Source organism: Mizuhopecten yessoensis, unplaced genomic scaffold (genome assembly GCF_002113885.1).
Source record: "Mizuhopecten yessoensis strain PY_sf001 unplaced genomic scaffold, ASM211388v2 scaffold716249, whole genome shotgun sequence".
Classification (NCBI taxonomy): Eukaryota; Metazoa; Mollusca; class Bivalvia; order Pectinida; family Pectinidae; genus Mizuhopecten; species Mizuhopecten yessoensis.
Window position 1 is genome coordinate 397,741 of NW_018480022.1, and position 19,005 is coordinate 416,745.

Consider the following 19,005-nt stretch of genomic DNA (forward strand, 5'->3'; position numbering starts at 1 on the left):
ATGATCCGAAGACCGCAATTTATAGTCCCAGTATGTCCATGTCAGTGAAGTCATTTCATCTCCATTTCAAGAAAAATGCATTATGGTGCAAGTTAAATACCACGCGTTTAAGACTTGTGTTACATTTCGTGTAAGTCAGAATAAAACTCTAAAGGTCACCCACTTCTTGGGCTTTGAGAATATGTCTGTAGTAATGAGCTGAAATCGGTAGTTTGTGTACGGTCGGGTGAAGAGACCACGGACTTCAAGTGATAGTATGGGCTTAGTACATTGAGGTCCTAAACTGTCTTACAAAAAATAGCTAACGGAAGATGATAAAAGAGACACAGGAATAAAAAAAATGTTAAAAAATCCCATACGAGGATAGCAAGTATTTCAGTTTTGGTTCCTTCCTATTCTCTAAGCTTTAAGAAACCCAAAAGGAAAGCACGGATGCCGCAGACGATCTCACGTTAGTTACCTCATTTAAGCAAGAATGTTTTAGCATATGTTGTTATGATCCTATAGCACACATTACTGTTTATGACAAACTTAATAAGGCCCGGCATTTATTCTGAATCAATAGCATCTTTCAAACAACAACTCAATCATCGCTATAAATGAATAATTTATTTTACATTTAATCCTAGTCATATGGTACTTACGTGCGGTTTGAAATTCTCGCTACGGTACCCTCTTGCTTTCGTGATCTAATTAAACCTGTTTCTTTTGAACGCATATATCTCATCAGATTTTTATACTATGATACTTATAATTGCTTGCGATGTATTGTGTAAGTGCGACAATCAGACTCACTAACACTGTGTTGTCGGTCGACAGCGGGTACTGTACATGTTTACTTCTCACTGAAAGGCCCGGATGTTGCGCTTTTTTTATAGCTACATGTATATTTATCAACGGCTTTACCAAAAGAAAGACTGACCTCATTGGACGTTGGCTTCAGGTCATATCATTATTAACTACGTAAAGTTGTGTAAGGAGGTATATATTTTCAGTGTCTAATCAATTAAGGTGTTATTTGACTAAATAGCCCCTTTAAATCCAAATAGTTTCATCCTAAGCGTCTCAGAAACTCATTGTATTTATGTGACGTCAGTATCAAATTGTACTAGGCGTCCCAGAAACTCAGTTGTATAATGTGACGTCAGTATCCAATTGTACTAGGCGTCCCAGAAACAGTTATATCATGTGACGTCAGTATCCAATTGTACTATAAGCGTCCCAGCAACTCACCTGTATGATGTGACGTAAGTATCCAAGTGTACTGATAGGCTATCATATTGTTCCTCCGTTGAATTATACTTTATTATTATTATTATTATTATTATTATTATTATATGAAATAACATGTGTCGACCAGCTGATGCACAACGGACAAGAAAGATGCAAAGGGCGATGTACCACTGATTTTTTTTTTATGGATTTTCTAAAAAAGGGAGAAAGGTATATAAACAAGCCCTTATTTATTGTAGCAGGACAACCGATAAATGTTGGTATTTTGAATTTCACCTTAACAGAAGTCGAAAGGATAGCACAGCAGTGCTAACGTTTTCATCTTGTTTCTAGGTAAAATGTCTTGACTATTGAGGACACCGGAGCGCAAAAAATCTCCACGGGATATCGTAAGGTAAAAAGACATCCAATACTTAATACATTTATTCATTACATGCGCAAAATCTAGACATCAAAGTTATTTGTCATCTATGTATATAATTTGGAACATTTTGAAAATTAATACATTTGATAGCGGATATTGATTTGTTTTCCTCCTTTGAAGTTGAAGCACTACATATACGCCTTTAGCAAAATGAATGCTAGTATTAGTAAGCTTAGAGTTTTATTGTTATATACAGGCTAGGATGCTTACAGTGCTGTCGACGTACCTGAACACCTGTCGGCTATTATCAACCGAAACCTTTATTCAATTGTCACTACCGGAAGTGACGCCATTTTGACTTAGGGTCGGAGTTCTAACAATGATCAAGAAATCTACGGGTTACTAGAGCGATCGATAATTTCAAACGCGCACAAAATTTTGAACATGTGTCATCAATTCTTGATTTATGACTGAAAGAGATCTTTTATCGTCAGTTGAACACAAACAGGTGAACCGGAAGTGAATGCCAAAGACTTCGTATCTTCCCGACCTCCACCATTGAGGGGCGTGACCCCGTCTAACTATTGCGAGCATATGATATTTACACGACTGGTGTATCAAAGGCATACCTAGCACACGAGCTTATCTGAATGCCGATAACCTTTATATGGGGTATGAACGACTGCACACCAATACTCCGAATCATCCGGATGGTTTCACCCCGCTCTGATCACCCGTCGTACATTCAATACCCTTTTCAACACAGACACAATAAATGTCTTCTAGACCGGTTAAATAGATAGCCCAATCTTATTTTGATATTTGAAGATAAACATGTATTTTTTATATTTGCTTATTTTCTAAGGTGTATTTAACTATGAGTATAATTTCAATTGAGGACAAATACGAACGTCGTGGTACATAAAGGAAAGTCTCACACAAGAGAGATGTAATAATGAGACAAGATGAACATAGGGTGATGTGTTGTAAGTGTTATATACTTGTTAACAGAGTTCACAGATGTGTACATTGTTGTCATTAGACCGCCCTTCCGCCCTCCGTTCCCTCCCTTCCTCCGTCCCCTCCCCAAGACACCACCCACGGTCTTGCACATCTAAAATAGTTTAGGCCAAAACACGTAGTTTACTATTTTTCTTGTTTAAATTGATAGGGTAGATATAAGGGCACGATTCTACATTGTATGTAATAATCTGTTTTTACAATACTTAGGTAAATAAAGCAGAAGTACTACTGATTTAAAAAAAAAATCCTGTTATGCAAATTCAGTTATTAAATGTTTACCATAAAATAAAATGGGTTCAACTTATAAATGTTCCACCCAGGGGGAGGTGGCGTACAGAAGCCGAGACCATGCGTCATATTTTGCTTAACATCACATCGAAGCAAAGCGAACATGTCCGCATGTCTGCCATTCCTTCCCATAGCGAAATCACTGTTAATGTCATTCTCTTTAACATATTTTAGTTCAAACTATTCATTGTTTATATTCGAGATGTAACAATACATATTACACTCATCACGCATCGGCTAATTCCGTAACTACATACGAATGATACCGGAAATGACCGATGCTTTCCGAATGATACCGGAAATGACCGATGCTTTCCGAATGAACCGTTGTGTATTGACTTTAATGACGACTCCTGTATCTTTCATTAACACGTCTAATTAGAAACGACATAAGAGACGTGGGAGATAAAAAGCGTAATAGGAGTACACTGATCTTATGTCTTCTACAGGAAAGAAGCAGCAGCAGCATTAATGAAAAAGCATCGACTATAAACCCGACATCCTCCATAAAACTCGATGACAAATAATGAATAATTAGATACTTTGATCTCTGCCAGTATTCATTTAAAATTAATTGAAAAGTCCAAGCAAAAATGTTCTATCACAAATTGCATCACAATGTTATGTAAGTATAAGATCTGTGATATTTGCTCTAATGACATTTGTTTTTAATTAAACACTGCCTTTCAAGTCAACAAACAATATGTAAGTCGACCCTTACTCAAGCCCGCCTACTGGTTAATGTATTTGTGTCGGTATTACAGAAACTAGTTTGTTCAGTGCAGCAGCAGTCGGTTAACCTATTGCTCTAGCCTGTGTGCATTCTATTGGGTGATGTTCTTCATTGCCAATTAAATGAAACGAAACGGGTCACGAAACATTTAGTGATGATGCTATGATAGAAAATAATAGTAATGAAAAATACATTTTTTTTAATTGTAAGCGGATTGAGCTGAAACTACATATAATTCAAATACTCTTTGCAACAATGTTGAAGTGCAGATTTGTGGAAAATGCCATATATTGACACAGTTTATAGCATATCCGCAAGTTTCCGGCAGAGCCTACGCCACTTAGTCGAGATTTCAAACTTTTATCAATTAAATTTGAAAGAAGAAAAAAAGGTTAAAAACTCAATCAACACAGTCATCCCTTTAATTACAATTCTATGTAGATATATTGAACATACATATATTGATTAGTATTTTGCACAGGGGCGTTGCACATATCTGCACCCCCATAGTCAGTATATATAAATTTAAATTCAAATTTAGTTTATAGGTGGACGGACCTTGGGGCCTGAGATCTGTGCCACGCCCCTGTGGTATTTTGTTATAGGACAGGATATTCGTTATTTTCAAAACTGATCAGAATCATTTAATATGAAATGAAATATAAATCTTAATAACGTTAATGCATTTTTTTTAAATGTACAGTACGAAAACTATTATAGTTCTAAACTTTACCAATGTTTAGATATTTTAGTTTATGAAAAAGACCCGAATATCTTCCAACTTGGAAGGTAAGTGTGCTATCCGCTGCGCCACCCGACCACTCAACGGGTATGGTCTCAAAGTCATGTGCATTGCGTTCACTTTTCCACCAATTTTTATAAATAATAGTGAATTTGCGTAAGACAGCAAACTTCTCCGTCTTTTCACAGATTGGTTTCCTTTGCCGATCCCGAGGGTATCACAACTGGCACGCGCTTAACCGTATAAGAGGACAAGGTTATCGCGATGTATACAGTTGTTGTAATTATAGCATACTTGTATAACAAGAAAATTCCTTTTGGATTTATATAAGAACTATATTTTGTTGCGTTTTTGATATACATATTCAAAGCGTCCGAGACAGATGCATGCGCACCGGAGTATTTTAACTTCTAATACTTTTAACAAATTATCAGGTCCTGTGAGCTGACGTGTGATTTTAAAATATGCTTGTCAAACTCTCGGAAATACATATATTGTTCTAGGGCTTCGGCATTGTAGACATAGCCAGAATCTCAAGTTCTGGAAACAGATTATATTATAACTTTAAGGGACTTTATTGGTGAATGTGGATGTCAAAATGAAGAGTCAGTATTTGACATGCATCTATATGTGAGCGAAAGACCGCCAATTACATCCAGATGCGTAATGTCATGTAACGTTCTGTTTCAAAAGTTCGTTTTAAAGTGATCTGTCATGACTGAATGTTTACATTAAAACGTCCCTCGGTGGCTGTCAGTGAAGCTATCGGTTTGTCTGTCAGCAGTCAGATGTGACAGTTTTCCAGACAGGCGATAAGCACTAAATAAACGTCATTATTCATCACACATGTTTCAATTCCATAGTTAACGAGATGACAAAAGGTCCCTAGTTCATACCGACAGACACGACTTGCAGCTGTCCCGGGGGTGTGAGTGGAGGTCAACTTTGACACAGACAATCAATGACACAATCTAGGATTTGACCACTGACCAGTGGGAAAGTTGTAACATGTCAACACGACACGGATGCGTCCGAATCAGTCATCACGACCAGTCGAACACTCACAAAAATAAAAATGTCGATGATCCGGGATTGAGACTCTGGTGTTTCAGCCGGAAGTCTGTGTCCGCGTAGGGTAGACAGATTGACAGACCTTTTACGGCGTTACAAGGACCCGTATACAATACCGACATTACAATGTTTGATTTATGTATTACTTTACCGAAATTCTAACACGCGCGCTAGAGGCAGGTGCTCTTCAAAACATAACAATACACATGTTTCTCTATTGCGTTACCATTGTCATGTTAAGATTGAGATATTTAAATATTCTCCCCACAAATTTGTATGCATGCTCTTAGGATATTGAAGAGCGGTAATCCATCTCATGTATTGCATATACACTAACCCGAACGTACTACTAAGAATTATGTGATGTGTATACACCATTTTATAATATCTGTAATGAAAATGATTTTGTATGTCCATCACTTGCACTCTAACCTTTGTTTGATCTAGGTTGCTATGGAAATGATTATTTTTAATTCAGGTTTTTTTACTCGTAAATAATGCAAATCACTGTGTTTCTACATTGCAAACCCTCAGCCCAATACCCATATTGACCAGGCAAACCAATCATCCCGATATCCAGATCTGCCAGGAAAACCCTCAGCCCAATAACCAGATCTGCCAGGAAAACCCTCAGCCCGATATCCAGATTGGCCAGACAAACCCTCAGCCCAATAATCAGATTGGCCATGGCGGAAAACCCTCAGCCCAATACCCGGATTTGGCCATGGCGGAAAACCCTCAGCCCAATACCAAGATCTGTCAGGAAAACCCTCAGCCCAATACCCAGATTAGCCAGACAAAACCTCAGTCCAATACCAAGATTGGCCAGGCAAACCCTCAGCCCAAAACCCAGATTGGCCAGACAAACCCTCAGCCCAATAATCAGATTGGTCAGTCGAATACCCAGATTGGCCAGACAAACCCTCAGCCTAATACCCAGATTGGCCACGGCGGAAAACCCTCAGCCTAATACAGAGATTGGCCAGGCCAACCCACAACCCAATAGAGATTGGCCAGACAAACCCTCAGTCCAATAGAGATTGGCCAGACAAACCCTCAGCCCAATATAGATTGGCCAGACAAACCCTCAGTCCAATAGAGATTGGCCAGACAAACCCTCAGTCCAATACCTAGGCAAACGAGTGATTGTAATTGGCATTTTTAAATTGTGTTTGACTGATATAGTTTTAAACGAACGTTTTCAATTGCCTCCCTTTGCCATAGCCATTTTTTAATAAAATATTAATAATTAAGTGAAAATCATCCAATGTCATTATTAATCATTATTTATAGAGGGTAACTTAACTAGCGTCAGGAATAATGCACGTTTTTTTCTGTTGCTGGTGATTCCATGGAAATAAAACGGTAACCGCATAGTGGTACAGAAAACGCCCATCGCACGTTAAATGAAGGAAATATAAGTTTGAATTTAATCCGTTAACAATTACTCTAGAAATCAAGTGGATACCGCCTTTCGACAGGCGTATAAAAACCTCTCCATGTGGAATCCGTCTTTCTTATCGATGGGCATTTTTAGACAAACACAAAATTAAAACAACAAATACCCTAGCACCCTCTTTATACGGGAATTGTATTTCCGTGCGAAAATCCCAAGATAATGTTATCTCCGCCTTAGTTTCCGCAAAGAGATTTCTGAATACAACTTGCTTGATGGCCTCTTCAATGGCTTCAGCTCAAAGAAAGATTTCCGCAAAATCTATGAATGGGAAAAGTGAGCAGGTGCTTGGTTTATAGATGTAAAACGGTGACGTATATCATAGCTCTATATGGACCCGGATTATATATGTTATTTCGGCAACGAATGTTTTAGCAAATGTTGTTATGGTCCTATAACACACTTTGATATTGATAACAAACTTTGTCAGCAATAGAAATGTGTGTTATAGGACCATAACAATATTTGCTAAAATTTTCATTATTTATATTTACATTTTGATAAAGTAGTTATGCTTTATTTAGTTATTTCGAACAGTTATTTGAACAGCAAATAAAGTGTTGAAAACAATGAAATTAGTGACGTCACAAAATAGATTGAGTAGTTACATTAGCAAATGTCTCACAACAACACCTGCCTTCTAATGATCAATGCATTGCAATGGAAGGATGCATAGCAAATGCAAATATATACATGTAACACCAATCTATCATTTGGAGATAATGGTTTTGCAGCACTGATAAACTTGGTACACTATTGGCCCGGGGGTCGGGGCCCCGATTAGTTATACCGTACAATTAATGTTCTATGGGTAGGCGTTTTGCTGCCACACACGCGCTTGGAAATGCATTTAATCATTGACCCGGGGGTTGGGCCAATATTGATTACTTTATGAAGTACAATCAACATATGGGCCTGGGTTGGTATCTTGCCGCATAAACACTTTCGTTAGCACAACGTCGTTGACCTGGGTGAGGTGAGGGGTAGGGGCGAGGGTGAAGGAGTAGGGGTGGTGGGGGCTAGGGCATATAACGTAATCCTTATTTAGTTTATTTACAACCAATAAAATACATGGGGGTAAGGGATACGACATAGAACGAAAGTTCTCGTTAGCACATGGGCCTGGAGTTCGGGGTTCATAAAGTACGGTTCATAACTTACAATCGATATATTATCTAGGGGTAGGGTCCAATTGCAGCACAAACACCTTCGTGCACGGTATTCTGAGCCCGGAGGTCGGGATACACGAACAATGTTGACTGCTGTCTTTTGTGTTACAACAAAATCAAGTGTTAACTTTTTTCTGTCTATGACTAACAATTTTACACATTTACAGTTATATTGTTATATAGTCGTAGTTTAAAGGCTCCTAGTATCCCCTCTGGACATGCTATAGTTATCAATTTCTATCATCAGTTTCGAATACATTATTAACAATTTATTTCAGAAATTTGAAAGATGTTCTCCCAAGAGTTCCATTTATCGCTCTTTCAAAATTAAAAATGAATAAGTTCAGCCATTATAATTTACATCAAAGGGATTCGACGACACCGTGTACGTCTGGTTTGTCAGCTGTGTCCCTAAAACTCTCCAAGTGCTATGTCTAGTTTAGGCTTTATTTACTTTTTAAAATAATAGAATTACTTAAAACTTCTTTTTATCGGGTTTAAACTTTCATGTTTAATATAATTTTCAAACTCGCCCAAACGTGACCACCACCATTGCATAGCATTGTGCTTAAACGTGTATTATGTATGTATCACAGGACGAATGGCTGACTGTATCGCCTTGTCCTGATTAATATTGTATCCGTACCCTTTTTGCTGGTGGTACGGAAGACGTCGGAGTCTACCGACGAAACATAATGTTTCATTATACAAACTTGTCCGTATGGATTTCTGCTGCCCTCGATTAGCCATCCGGCACAACAACATGTAATATATCTAATCGCATAAAGTCTGCTTTAAGGCTGGTGTACGTGGTGAAAAATAATGATTTTCCTGGTAACAAGTTCACAAAAAAGCAGATGATTTATGAAGTAGTGAGAAAAGTGTACCCTGCTGAGTGTTATCGCAATATGACTCAAGGTGATAAGACACTTGAAGGCAGTATTGTACAAATGTATAATTCAGTATTTACCTTTCCTGCTCATCGACAATGTCTGGGCAAAGTATTAAATATATTAGGCATATATAGGACGTGATCTCATTATAATATACCTATACAGATGTGTGCATACTCAGGCACACATGTACATAATTAACACACATACACATTAAAGTTATGGGATCTGGTTTGAAACTATTTTGTATATATATATAGATAGTGCCATGTTACCTTGAGTTAGCGTTATCAGCAGAAATGAACAGGAAAGCCACATGCAGAGATGGAGGGTCCACAGCATTGTCATGGCGATGCCTCATACCTCCCGACCCTCCGACATAAATCCCACAAACACGTCCAGGGGATCAGCACACACCACACTGCAGAGAAAGTAAACACACACTTGTATCGTACACGTCTGCTCCATGTTTTTAAATTTCGTTAACTGTTGAGCTGATAACTGAAGCCGTAATTCGAGTAGTATGGTTTAGTGTAGGGGCGTTGGAGCGAAGCGCCCCTATCGCACAGGTACGGTCGTAGTATTAGAAGCAATCAAGGAGCGGAACGTCCACCTGTCATCTCGCGTGTAACACGACGATATACCCTTAATGCTTGAATATACAATGTGTATAACGTCTATCCCGCTCGCGTAGTCGGTACATGTGACGGAAGTGTTAGTAGTATTCGTGGCGTCCAGGGAAGAGAACACTACTTCTACACCTTTCATCCGGGTACAAAATGTAGTTTTCCTACTCCTAAGATAGATATTTAGGTGCAGGCAGATAGTCCAAGTGTCTCTCATACAACGCAGAATGCTATTAGGACACGGCCCTGACAATGAGCGAGGGACGATCAAGGCGTATGTGTAGTCATGTTATGGGATTTTCTCAGGTAATCCTGTCATTCATTACAACGGAGTAGAACAGTAAAGGGATCACGGTTTGGGATAATTGGAATGTAGGATCGATTGATCATTTTGTGCCTGAGATTATAAATGTGCACTGCCAATACCTTACACTACAGAAAAACTAGACACGAGGCAAGGTGTGTTGTTCGCCGGGTACTTTCGCAATGGGGTGTCTTGGATGGCGTCTAAAAGGTACCGAGACAGAAGTGTGTTCAGGGGGCCATTAGCGGACATCTGGTATGCGAAACACTGGATAACAAATGTATTTTAGATGTTAATGGCCACTTCAAGGACAATTGAACATTTCAAATGTTATTTTCACGTGTAAAATATTCATAAATATTTAATAGACGCCGACGGTTAAAGACGCACAGTGAAAAGTGCGACTGATAAATGATTTCTCGTAACAAATTATTAGCTCAAGGTGAAAGTGAAAAGAATAAAATATTGAATGTCTTTGACAATTATTCGCACTGCAATATTTTGTTCGGTTACTGTGAGTTCAGAAGAACAGCATAAAGGAAGCGTCATCACGACAGTTGTTTTCAAGTACACGCTTGCATATATAACGGTTGCTTGTTGAGATTTTTTCTTTTTGTCTGTAACGATCAATGTGCAGCTGTTATAACATGTATATATTGTAACCATATGTATGATAGATATATAAATATATAAGTCAGCCTGAAGAAGCCCTAACAGGTATAAAGGCCTAGTGGTAGATCTTGGATACGTATTCCTATATATCCTTATTCTATATTTTATTCGGAGTAATTATGCGTAGGCGGTTGTAAATATCCGGATAGGACTAAGAACGATAAATGTAAGCGTTTGTCAACAATAAAACTAAGTGAATGGATTATTGACTTAATTCAACAATGTGAATCAGTATATACACTTAAGAAAACTTGTTTTGTAACTTATTGTTACAAATTATAATTCGTTGTTGCTAGGTGTTCCGAATGGCCGAGTAAGAGGATGCATGGTTTTAAGGATACCGGAATATTTGAAAACGGCATTTCCATTGTATTGCTGGGTTATCATTACATCATTTAAATCTTAGCTAAATTATGATTTGTAGAAGTGATATCTTTCAGTATCTGTTTTGAAATTCGCAGTACCGTAAAGTAAACATCACATGGAAAAACTACGTTGCCGTAAATGAATGTTGTTGTCATGGTCGACTTTTCCGAGGTGTCGTTGTGCATTTGTTTCAACTTTGCTCTTATTCGAAGCAATGTTACAGCAAAATGTTCAAAGTTACAGCTTCATGAAGGTAAACGATGAGCACGCTTTTTTTTCGTTTTTTAGGTAACCTGACCATAGGTCATGGTAACCTATTGTGATAGCCTTTTGTCCGTCGTCGTCCGTCGTGCGTCGTGCGTTAACTTTTCCTTGTGTGCAGCCATACATAATGTATATCAATAAGATCTCGGACGAGTTCGAAAATGGGAATTATTGGACTGAAACTTACAGAGTTATTGCCCTTTGTAATATTATTATTGTTGGACCTTGTGAACACGATAACTTGAGTAAATGTTAACCGAGTTTGATGAAACTTTGTAGGCAGTCATATTTCAATAAGATTCCGGACGAATTCGAAAATGGGAATTATTCGACAGTAGCTCACAGAGTTATTGCCCTTTGTAATAATATTATTATTGGACCTCGACCTTGTGAACACGAGAACTTGAGTAAATGTTAACCGAGTTTGATGAAACTTTGTATGCAGCCATATATCAATAAGATCCCGGACTCTAAATGGGAATTATTGGACAGTAACTTACAGAGTTATTGCCCTGTGTAATAATATTATTATTGGACCTTGTGAACATGATAACTTAAGTAATTATCAACCAAGTTTGATGAAACTTTGTATGCGGCCTTATATCAATAAGATCTCGAATGATTTGGAAAATGGGAATTATTTGAAAGTAACTTACAAAGTTATTGCCCTTTGTAATAATAGTATTATTGGACCTTGTAAACACGATAACTTGAATAAATTTTGACAGAGTTCAATGAAACTTTGTCCGGTAATGATTTGATAGTAACCTGCAGAGTTATTGCCCTTTGTCATTACATTACTATTTGTCCCTGTGATGTTGATTGACATTACACAAGAATGGATGTAAATTCATGTGGTGGTACACCTTTTCTTTTATTCATGACGCATTTTTGCTACTTACAAGGTGCTATTAAAATGTTGTGCCTTATTTAATAAATCATTGATATACGCTTTTACTTGTTTCTTTTAACCAAGAACAGAAGACATACAGTTACCAAGTTTGTTCAAAACAGATCCCTTGGGTCAAAATTGGAGTCACACCCATTTATTTCAGTTATCGTGTTCACAGGGTCCAACAATAATAGAATTACCAAGGTTAATAACTATGTAAGTTATGGTCAAATTGATCCGGTATTCAAACTAATTCAAGATATCATTGATACATAGCTGCATACAAAGTTTCATCAAAATCAGTTCATATTTACTGAAGTTATTGTGTTCACAAGGAAAAATTAATGGACGATGCAGCAAGGTCACTCGGACCGACGAAAAGGATGAATTGGCCCCTGGATGACAGTCCTAATTTGAATCGGATGTCAGGTGACCGTTAAGGCCCATGGCCCCTTGTTTGAGTGTACTCTCAAATCTTATGTATCTTTGGTTATTTAATTTTATTTCTTGTGTATATGAACAAGATATGGTAGCCTTACTGATCATTGCATGAGTGACATATATATAAATATACATAATATCAGGACTTGGATCCGTGATAATATACTACAGTATATAAATATAAATCTTATTAAAATGTTTCTTTAAAAACTATTTTAGTCATTCCAAAGATTTTGTACCACTGTAGGACTGCGAATACTGTAAATATTTAGTGTTTTTAGAGAAAGAAAAAGAATTTTGTAAAATATTGATTTTCCTTAAAAAATTGCACATTTTTTCCCCAATGTCCTCAGGTGAAAATTGTCAAATTCCTTCAGGAACAAGCTATTCAGATATATCTTCGATTTTTAACTTACCTTACATTATGAACAAATATTTAGTCTGCAACTAATTGAAATGAAGTGATTTTATCAAGTATAACCAGCTAATACAAAGAAAAAAACCCACACCAGTTTTACAAAAAACTGCACTTCTCTTTCTTCTTTTTCAAAAATTGGCGAGTTTTCCCACCCTTGCTTCAAGTACTGTGTTAATGCTTGACAAGAGGATACCCCAATCTGGGTTGTAAATTAGCTGTCCTTGGAGGCGAAGACTTAGAAAGAGGGGAGGGGGATGTAGCGGAACTGGACTGGCCGGTCAATCGTCAGTGACCAGGTAGCTCAATTGCTAGAACTTTTGTCTGGAGTTCAGAGGGTCCCAGGTTCGAATCCGGTCTGGTCGCGCATTTGTCTATTACAGATCTACACATACTTGCCAACTTTTTGAAATTTCCAGGGGGGGGGGGCAAAATTATTAGGAATCCGTTTACCCACAGGTACATATATAGTGTATGCTTACTTTTGTCCATTTTAATATGAGGGAAACACTGTCCGTGTTCTCACTCAAAACAAAAGAACAGTCTAAACTAGCGAGCTCCAAATCGTAAGTTTTCAAAATCATAGTGATGAATTGATCAATTTACTAATAAGTCACATCAGTCATCACGGCATCGATACATGCAACACGGGACAGAAAGTCATTCAAGAAACAAAACGGGGTAAACATCTGCCCGACATCCGACACACGTTAATTAAACAAAAATACAACTCGACCGGCAAGTGCCGGGGCCAAAACCACACTCAAAGTTATATCACTCTACATTATGTCCAATTTGGATTCTCCACCATGTACTTGGTTTGCGATGTGAGAGGATTATTAAGAGATGAATCGAAACAACTTCACTCTTCAATTTTTCATTTAATTCCCGGAACAGGAAGTCAAACAACAAAACACAGAACCAAGATACGGAGACGGAATAGCATAATACACAAAAAAGGTTAAATCCGGATATTTTATTGATGGTTATAATATAATATATACCATGTATATAACACTAGCCACAAGTCTCTGTACGTTTACCCACGTACACGTGTTTTGTTAACAACGCAATACTTGAATGACCACTAGATGATACACAGGTACATTGTACTAGTCTCGTCTGTCAATACGCCTATACTATTATAGGTGTATTGACAGACGAGGCTAGTACCTGTGGATGATATACAGAATGCATCTCGTATGTAACGAATTATGCTATTAGTCAGATGTCAGTTAATTAACTGCTCAAGACTTACCAAATAGCATCATAAGCTGTCCGACAATAATTCCCAACTGCAAAAAACTTTGAAACTCTGAAATGGCGTGTGTGTTTGGAGGAAACGGAGATCATGCCTGCTGAAGGAGAATACATTTAAAGTGCATATAAGAGGTAATATAGGATTTTTCGACAACAAGAGCTTTTCTACTTTCCCTTCTCGTATATATCATCATCGGAGGTGGCATTTTTACCGAAAGTTTACCTAAACCCTCAACATGTAAAATTACTGTGAACATCATAGTTTAGCTTCAAATATAGCTGTAACAAATTAGCAGGTCCCTGTGAGATGAAACACATAACACAGACAAATATAGCTGTAACAAATTCTCAGGTCCCTGTGAGATGAAACACATAACACGGACAAATATAGCTGCAACACATTCTCTTGTCCCTTTGAGATGAAACACATAACATGGCTAAATATAGCTGTAACAAATTCTCAGGTCCCTGTGAGATGAAACACATAACACGGACAAATGTGTTTGGTCGCTGTGATTCATCTTAAATAGGTATCTAGATCCGGGTGATTTTATCGTTAAAAACCAGAAACATTTTTATTTTTCTATCTGGAACTTGTTAACGTGTATAAATTCCTACTCTAAGCCAACAAAACAAAATTTAAATTCTGCATTGTTTATGCATACTGTAGTATTCCGAATATCCTCTGGCCATACAACCAGACATGAGCCTCATTATCACATACAGGTGTGCTTCAGCCCGAGCGTCTCCTCACCCTGCCATCGCATTATTGACAAACGATAGATAGTGTATACGTTATACACACCACAGGGACCTGAGAATTAGCAACAGCTACATTTTGACATACACTTATTAAGTGTTCAGAGTACTTTTATATGCTTAAGGGGTTTAGATCGACTTTTGGTAAAAATGTCACCCTAATGATTATATGATTATATACGAGTAGGGGGTGACATGTTTACCGAAAGTCGATCTAAACCCCTAAAACGTGTAAAATTACTGTGAACACCTTTGTTTAGGTCAAAATGTAGCTCTAACAAATTCTCAGGTCCCTGTGATAGATTTTGATTAAACTTATTGCATTGTACTATATGAAAAGTGAACGTTTCTGACGATTTGAACTTGCTTGAATTGAATGCAGAGTGATTTTTATATAGTTATTTCCGGAATATATAGACATTTAAATAAATATTAAACGTGTCTTCAATATCATTTAATAGATAAAACTCAATCTTGGATGACGTCCAATATTTTCATAATGTCTTGATTGGTACTATATAGTATGTACTTTCCTTTTAGTAATTTAGAATAGTCAGTAAAGCACCATTCATGTTCAACATTTACATACGCTCAGCGGGAAAAAACCTGGCAAGTTCTCAAATGACAGAACAAAAACATTTGAAAACAAAATTAGTTGGACCTTCTGCAATTTATTGAAGTGCAAAATTTGAACAGGAGTCGTGATATTATGAGAAATGTCCCACGAGTACGACATAAGATAGCTTTATATAACCGTAATACCATTGACATACGTTTATTACAATTGACACGTGATTGAGATCGCATGTAACGCTAGCATGCAGTCTCCGGTGTAATGCCACGTTACATCACGATCATTCCACGGACTCAGCAAAATTATATTTTCAAATCATTAGTTGACAAAAGAGGCGACCAAACCTGACAGTAACATATGTGTCCGAAAACGAAGTACTTGTGGATCCCCGAATCACTGCCAAAACTGTAGCTTAGTGTTTGAAACTTTAACAAAACAAATATGTGTTTCCGGTTTCTCGACCGACCCTAATTTTTTGCTACCGACCCTAATTTTTGTTTCAGATATTTTTTTTGATTTCTAAAAAGAAAGGGGTAAGACGCTGCTCTTGTCCTTTTTTTCAATTTAGTCACTAGTAAATCTAGAGCTCATAAGCGCGCTCCTGATCCTGACTCAAATATGGCTACGGCTGTATTAGCTCTAATATTTTCCAAATGCGAGCATTCCGCGGAGACAAAAATGATGACATGTGTCAAGACAACCGATCTCATTTCGGATTTGTTCCACACTCATCACGGATGGGTTTCTAAGAACACCCAATACGCTGTTACAGCGAGCTCTGGTGGGCAGGCCTTGGAAGTTGGCAGCTCGGAGATGTTGTCCGTCGGAGATGTTGTCCCTCGGAGATGTTGTCCGTCGGAGATGTTGTCCCTCGGAGATGTTGTCCCTCGAAGATGTTGTCCGTCGGAGATGTTGTCCGTCGGAGATGTTGTCCCTCGGAGATGTTGTCCGTCGGAGATGTTGTCCCTCGGAGATGTTGTCCGTCGGAGATGTTGTCCCTCGAAGATGTTGTCCGTCGGAGATTTTCTAAACTTCGGCGTAAAATATCTTACTTTTGAGTGTCACGGAAGCGAAGAAACAATCTACTTCTCCATAAATACTTAATTCTGAAATTCAGATAAAAAAATGAGAGACAAAAACCAAGTTTGTGCTTGTGTTTATTTCCATGTTGATGTTCCCACCACAACATACTGGAAAGTGACGACATCATGTTTTATAGACCTGTACTAAATAGAACCATTAACAAACATGCATTAATTGATATTAAAACTCCACGGGAGATGTTCATTGTATCATACAACATCCACACTAAGGATATCTGGTTATCACCCGAAACACCTGAAATTGAGGAACAAACAGAATAGACTAGATGTTCTGCAAAGGTTCTGATAAGCATCTCACAAGAGTGTAACAGTACACGCATGCGGACATTTGTGATATATGACCTTTCAGAGTTTTGATCGGTCGAGAAGATGAACTTTGACCGGGACGACTTTTCCACGCGTTTTTTGCCACATGCTGTTTATTTTACGTCGTCTGCTTTCAACATCCGGCAAATGTTGGTGACTTTGTGAGGTTATGCGATGGAAAAATGGGGTTATTAAGGCAATATTAAAAGAAGATGATGCTTAAATATTTGATCGCTAGTTTCAGGCAAAATTGCTACAGACGCTCGATATCGTTTCGACGTCACATCGTCGCGTGTCCAGGTCGTGAAACCAAAACAAGATCTGTCACAGTTTCGGGAAATATTTCGTTCTCCAAACGTCCCGTTATCGCTATTTGGAGGGTCTGACTATTGCTGAACTTTCACTATAAACGTCAACCATAGAACCGTCACGAAAAAACGTCCCAGGCCTATGGTTTTGGACATTGACAGCGATTAGTTCGTCTTCCTCACTTGGCGGGAGGCAGACTTCGTACTATATGCGTACACGCATATAGTCTGCGGTCAATTTATATATATTGATACTGCATATCTCAATACTTAAAGACGTTCATCTACTATAAAAAAAAAAATCATGAAGTTGTTGCCAAAACATTTGTTTTGACAATTATTAAATTTGTAAAAACAAAAGTCATTTTTGATATTAATGAGTGTCCTTTACCATATGGGTCATATCACTACGCCAGCCTTGTCAACAAACACATGTGTGTATGTTATTCAAATCAGGAAATACTCCAGCTGTTACCGACTGAGATTGTGGTAGAAACAGATCACACGACTCGTGGTTGTTGAGTATGGTATTTATTTCCCTCTCGTTAGTTGATTTTCAAAAGTTACAGAAAGACACTCGCGAAAGCTCGTGTCTTTTGTAACTTTTGAAAATTAACTAACTAGAGTGAAATAAATACTCGTTGTGTAACCTTTATAGATGAAATGAACATAATGTAATCAACACTAGTGTTTTGGGTGTAAACCAGTTAAATGGGTCTAGACCGGGATTGGAACCCCGGACGTGAGATTGTTATTGCTGTAACCGACCCTAACTGTTCTACACTTATTTCCAAACGGAAGTAAAGGGGAGATTACTGTATATAGAAAAAAAACCACAGTGCGTTGGGAATGGGATACTGAGAATAGAATCACCAAGGGAACTGTCTGCTTTAATATTGGGCATAAAGCAAAGCGATCTTCAACGAAATCCAACTGCAGAGAAATAACTTAGTAACCATAGTTATTAATTACTCTAACGTCATCTTGCTATTTTCGTCATTATTAATAATTGTATTATTTTTCTCTTGAAGAGTAGAACACCAAATGACATAACATGCCGTTTTTTTTGGAAACAGAGATAAACTGCAATGACATCCGGGGGTCTATACATGGTTTGTTAGCAAGGGTAACTGGGAAACAAATGTTCCCGTTGTATGTTTTTTTTTATCCCAACTCTATCAAATTACATTTGAAAAAAATACTTGATCATAATCATATGCAGTAAAGGTTTTTGGAGAAAAAGACTTGTGAGCTATTGGGATATGTTGGCGGTTTCCGAGGTGGCAGATGACATGAGGGGCGTTGTATCGAATTTATATTACATTTTAGAAATCTCTGATCCTTGAATAAAAGCAATTTTCCCGTATCAGCCTATAACTGTTATCTTTCTCTATACACTACCAGTTTATTGGAGAGCGTCATTGTTTCATACGCACACGGTTTAACTCCCAAGACAGTCGTAAAGAACGACCCTCTTTGATACCGTACTTGATATACGTATTCCACCTGAGTCAACCGTATAAAGTCCCTTGTCGGCCTTTACTTGTCTGTGGACCTTGATGACTGTGTGAACGTATACGAACCAAAACGTTCTCAGGACTATGAGTTCTACATCAGCTGTATGTAAGATATTATCGAGGAAACCCCTTCATGAAAACTATATTATGGTTTTTACAAACAGGTTCTGGTGACTGAACAATTCAAAATCTAATCCTACCATGATCGATTGCACTATTGTATGCA

At 37.8% G+C, this 19,005-nt stretch overlaps 1 protein-coding gene across 2 annotated transcripts in view; it reads right to left on the reverse strand.

The window, feature by feature from the left end:
* The window catches only part of LOC110442324, a 64,028-nt gene that overhangs the window by 39,992 nt on the left and 5,031 nt on the right, over positions 1 to 19,005 (reverse strand). The window contains exon 2 of one of the 2 annotated variants that reach the window (XM_021485879.1): positions 9,248 to 9,393. In XM_021485879.1, the coding sequence (XP_021341554.1) occupies positions 9,248 to 9,320 (73 nt within the window). In that variant the 5' untranslated portion in view covers positions 9,321 to 9,393. Of the gene's footprint in view, positions 1 to 9,247; positions 10,388 to 19,005 lie in introns of those variants that run through there. The other variant, XM_021485880.1, reaches the window with a different exon arrangement.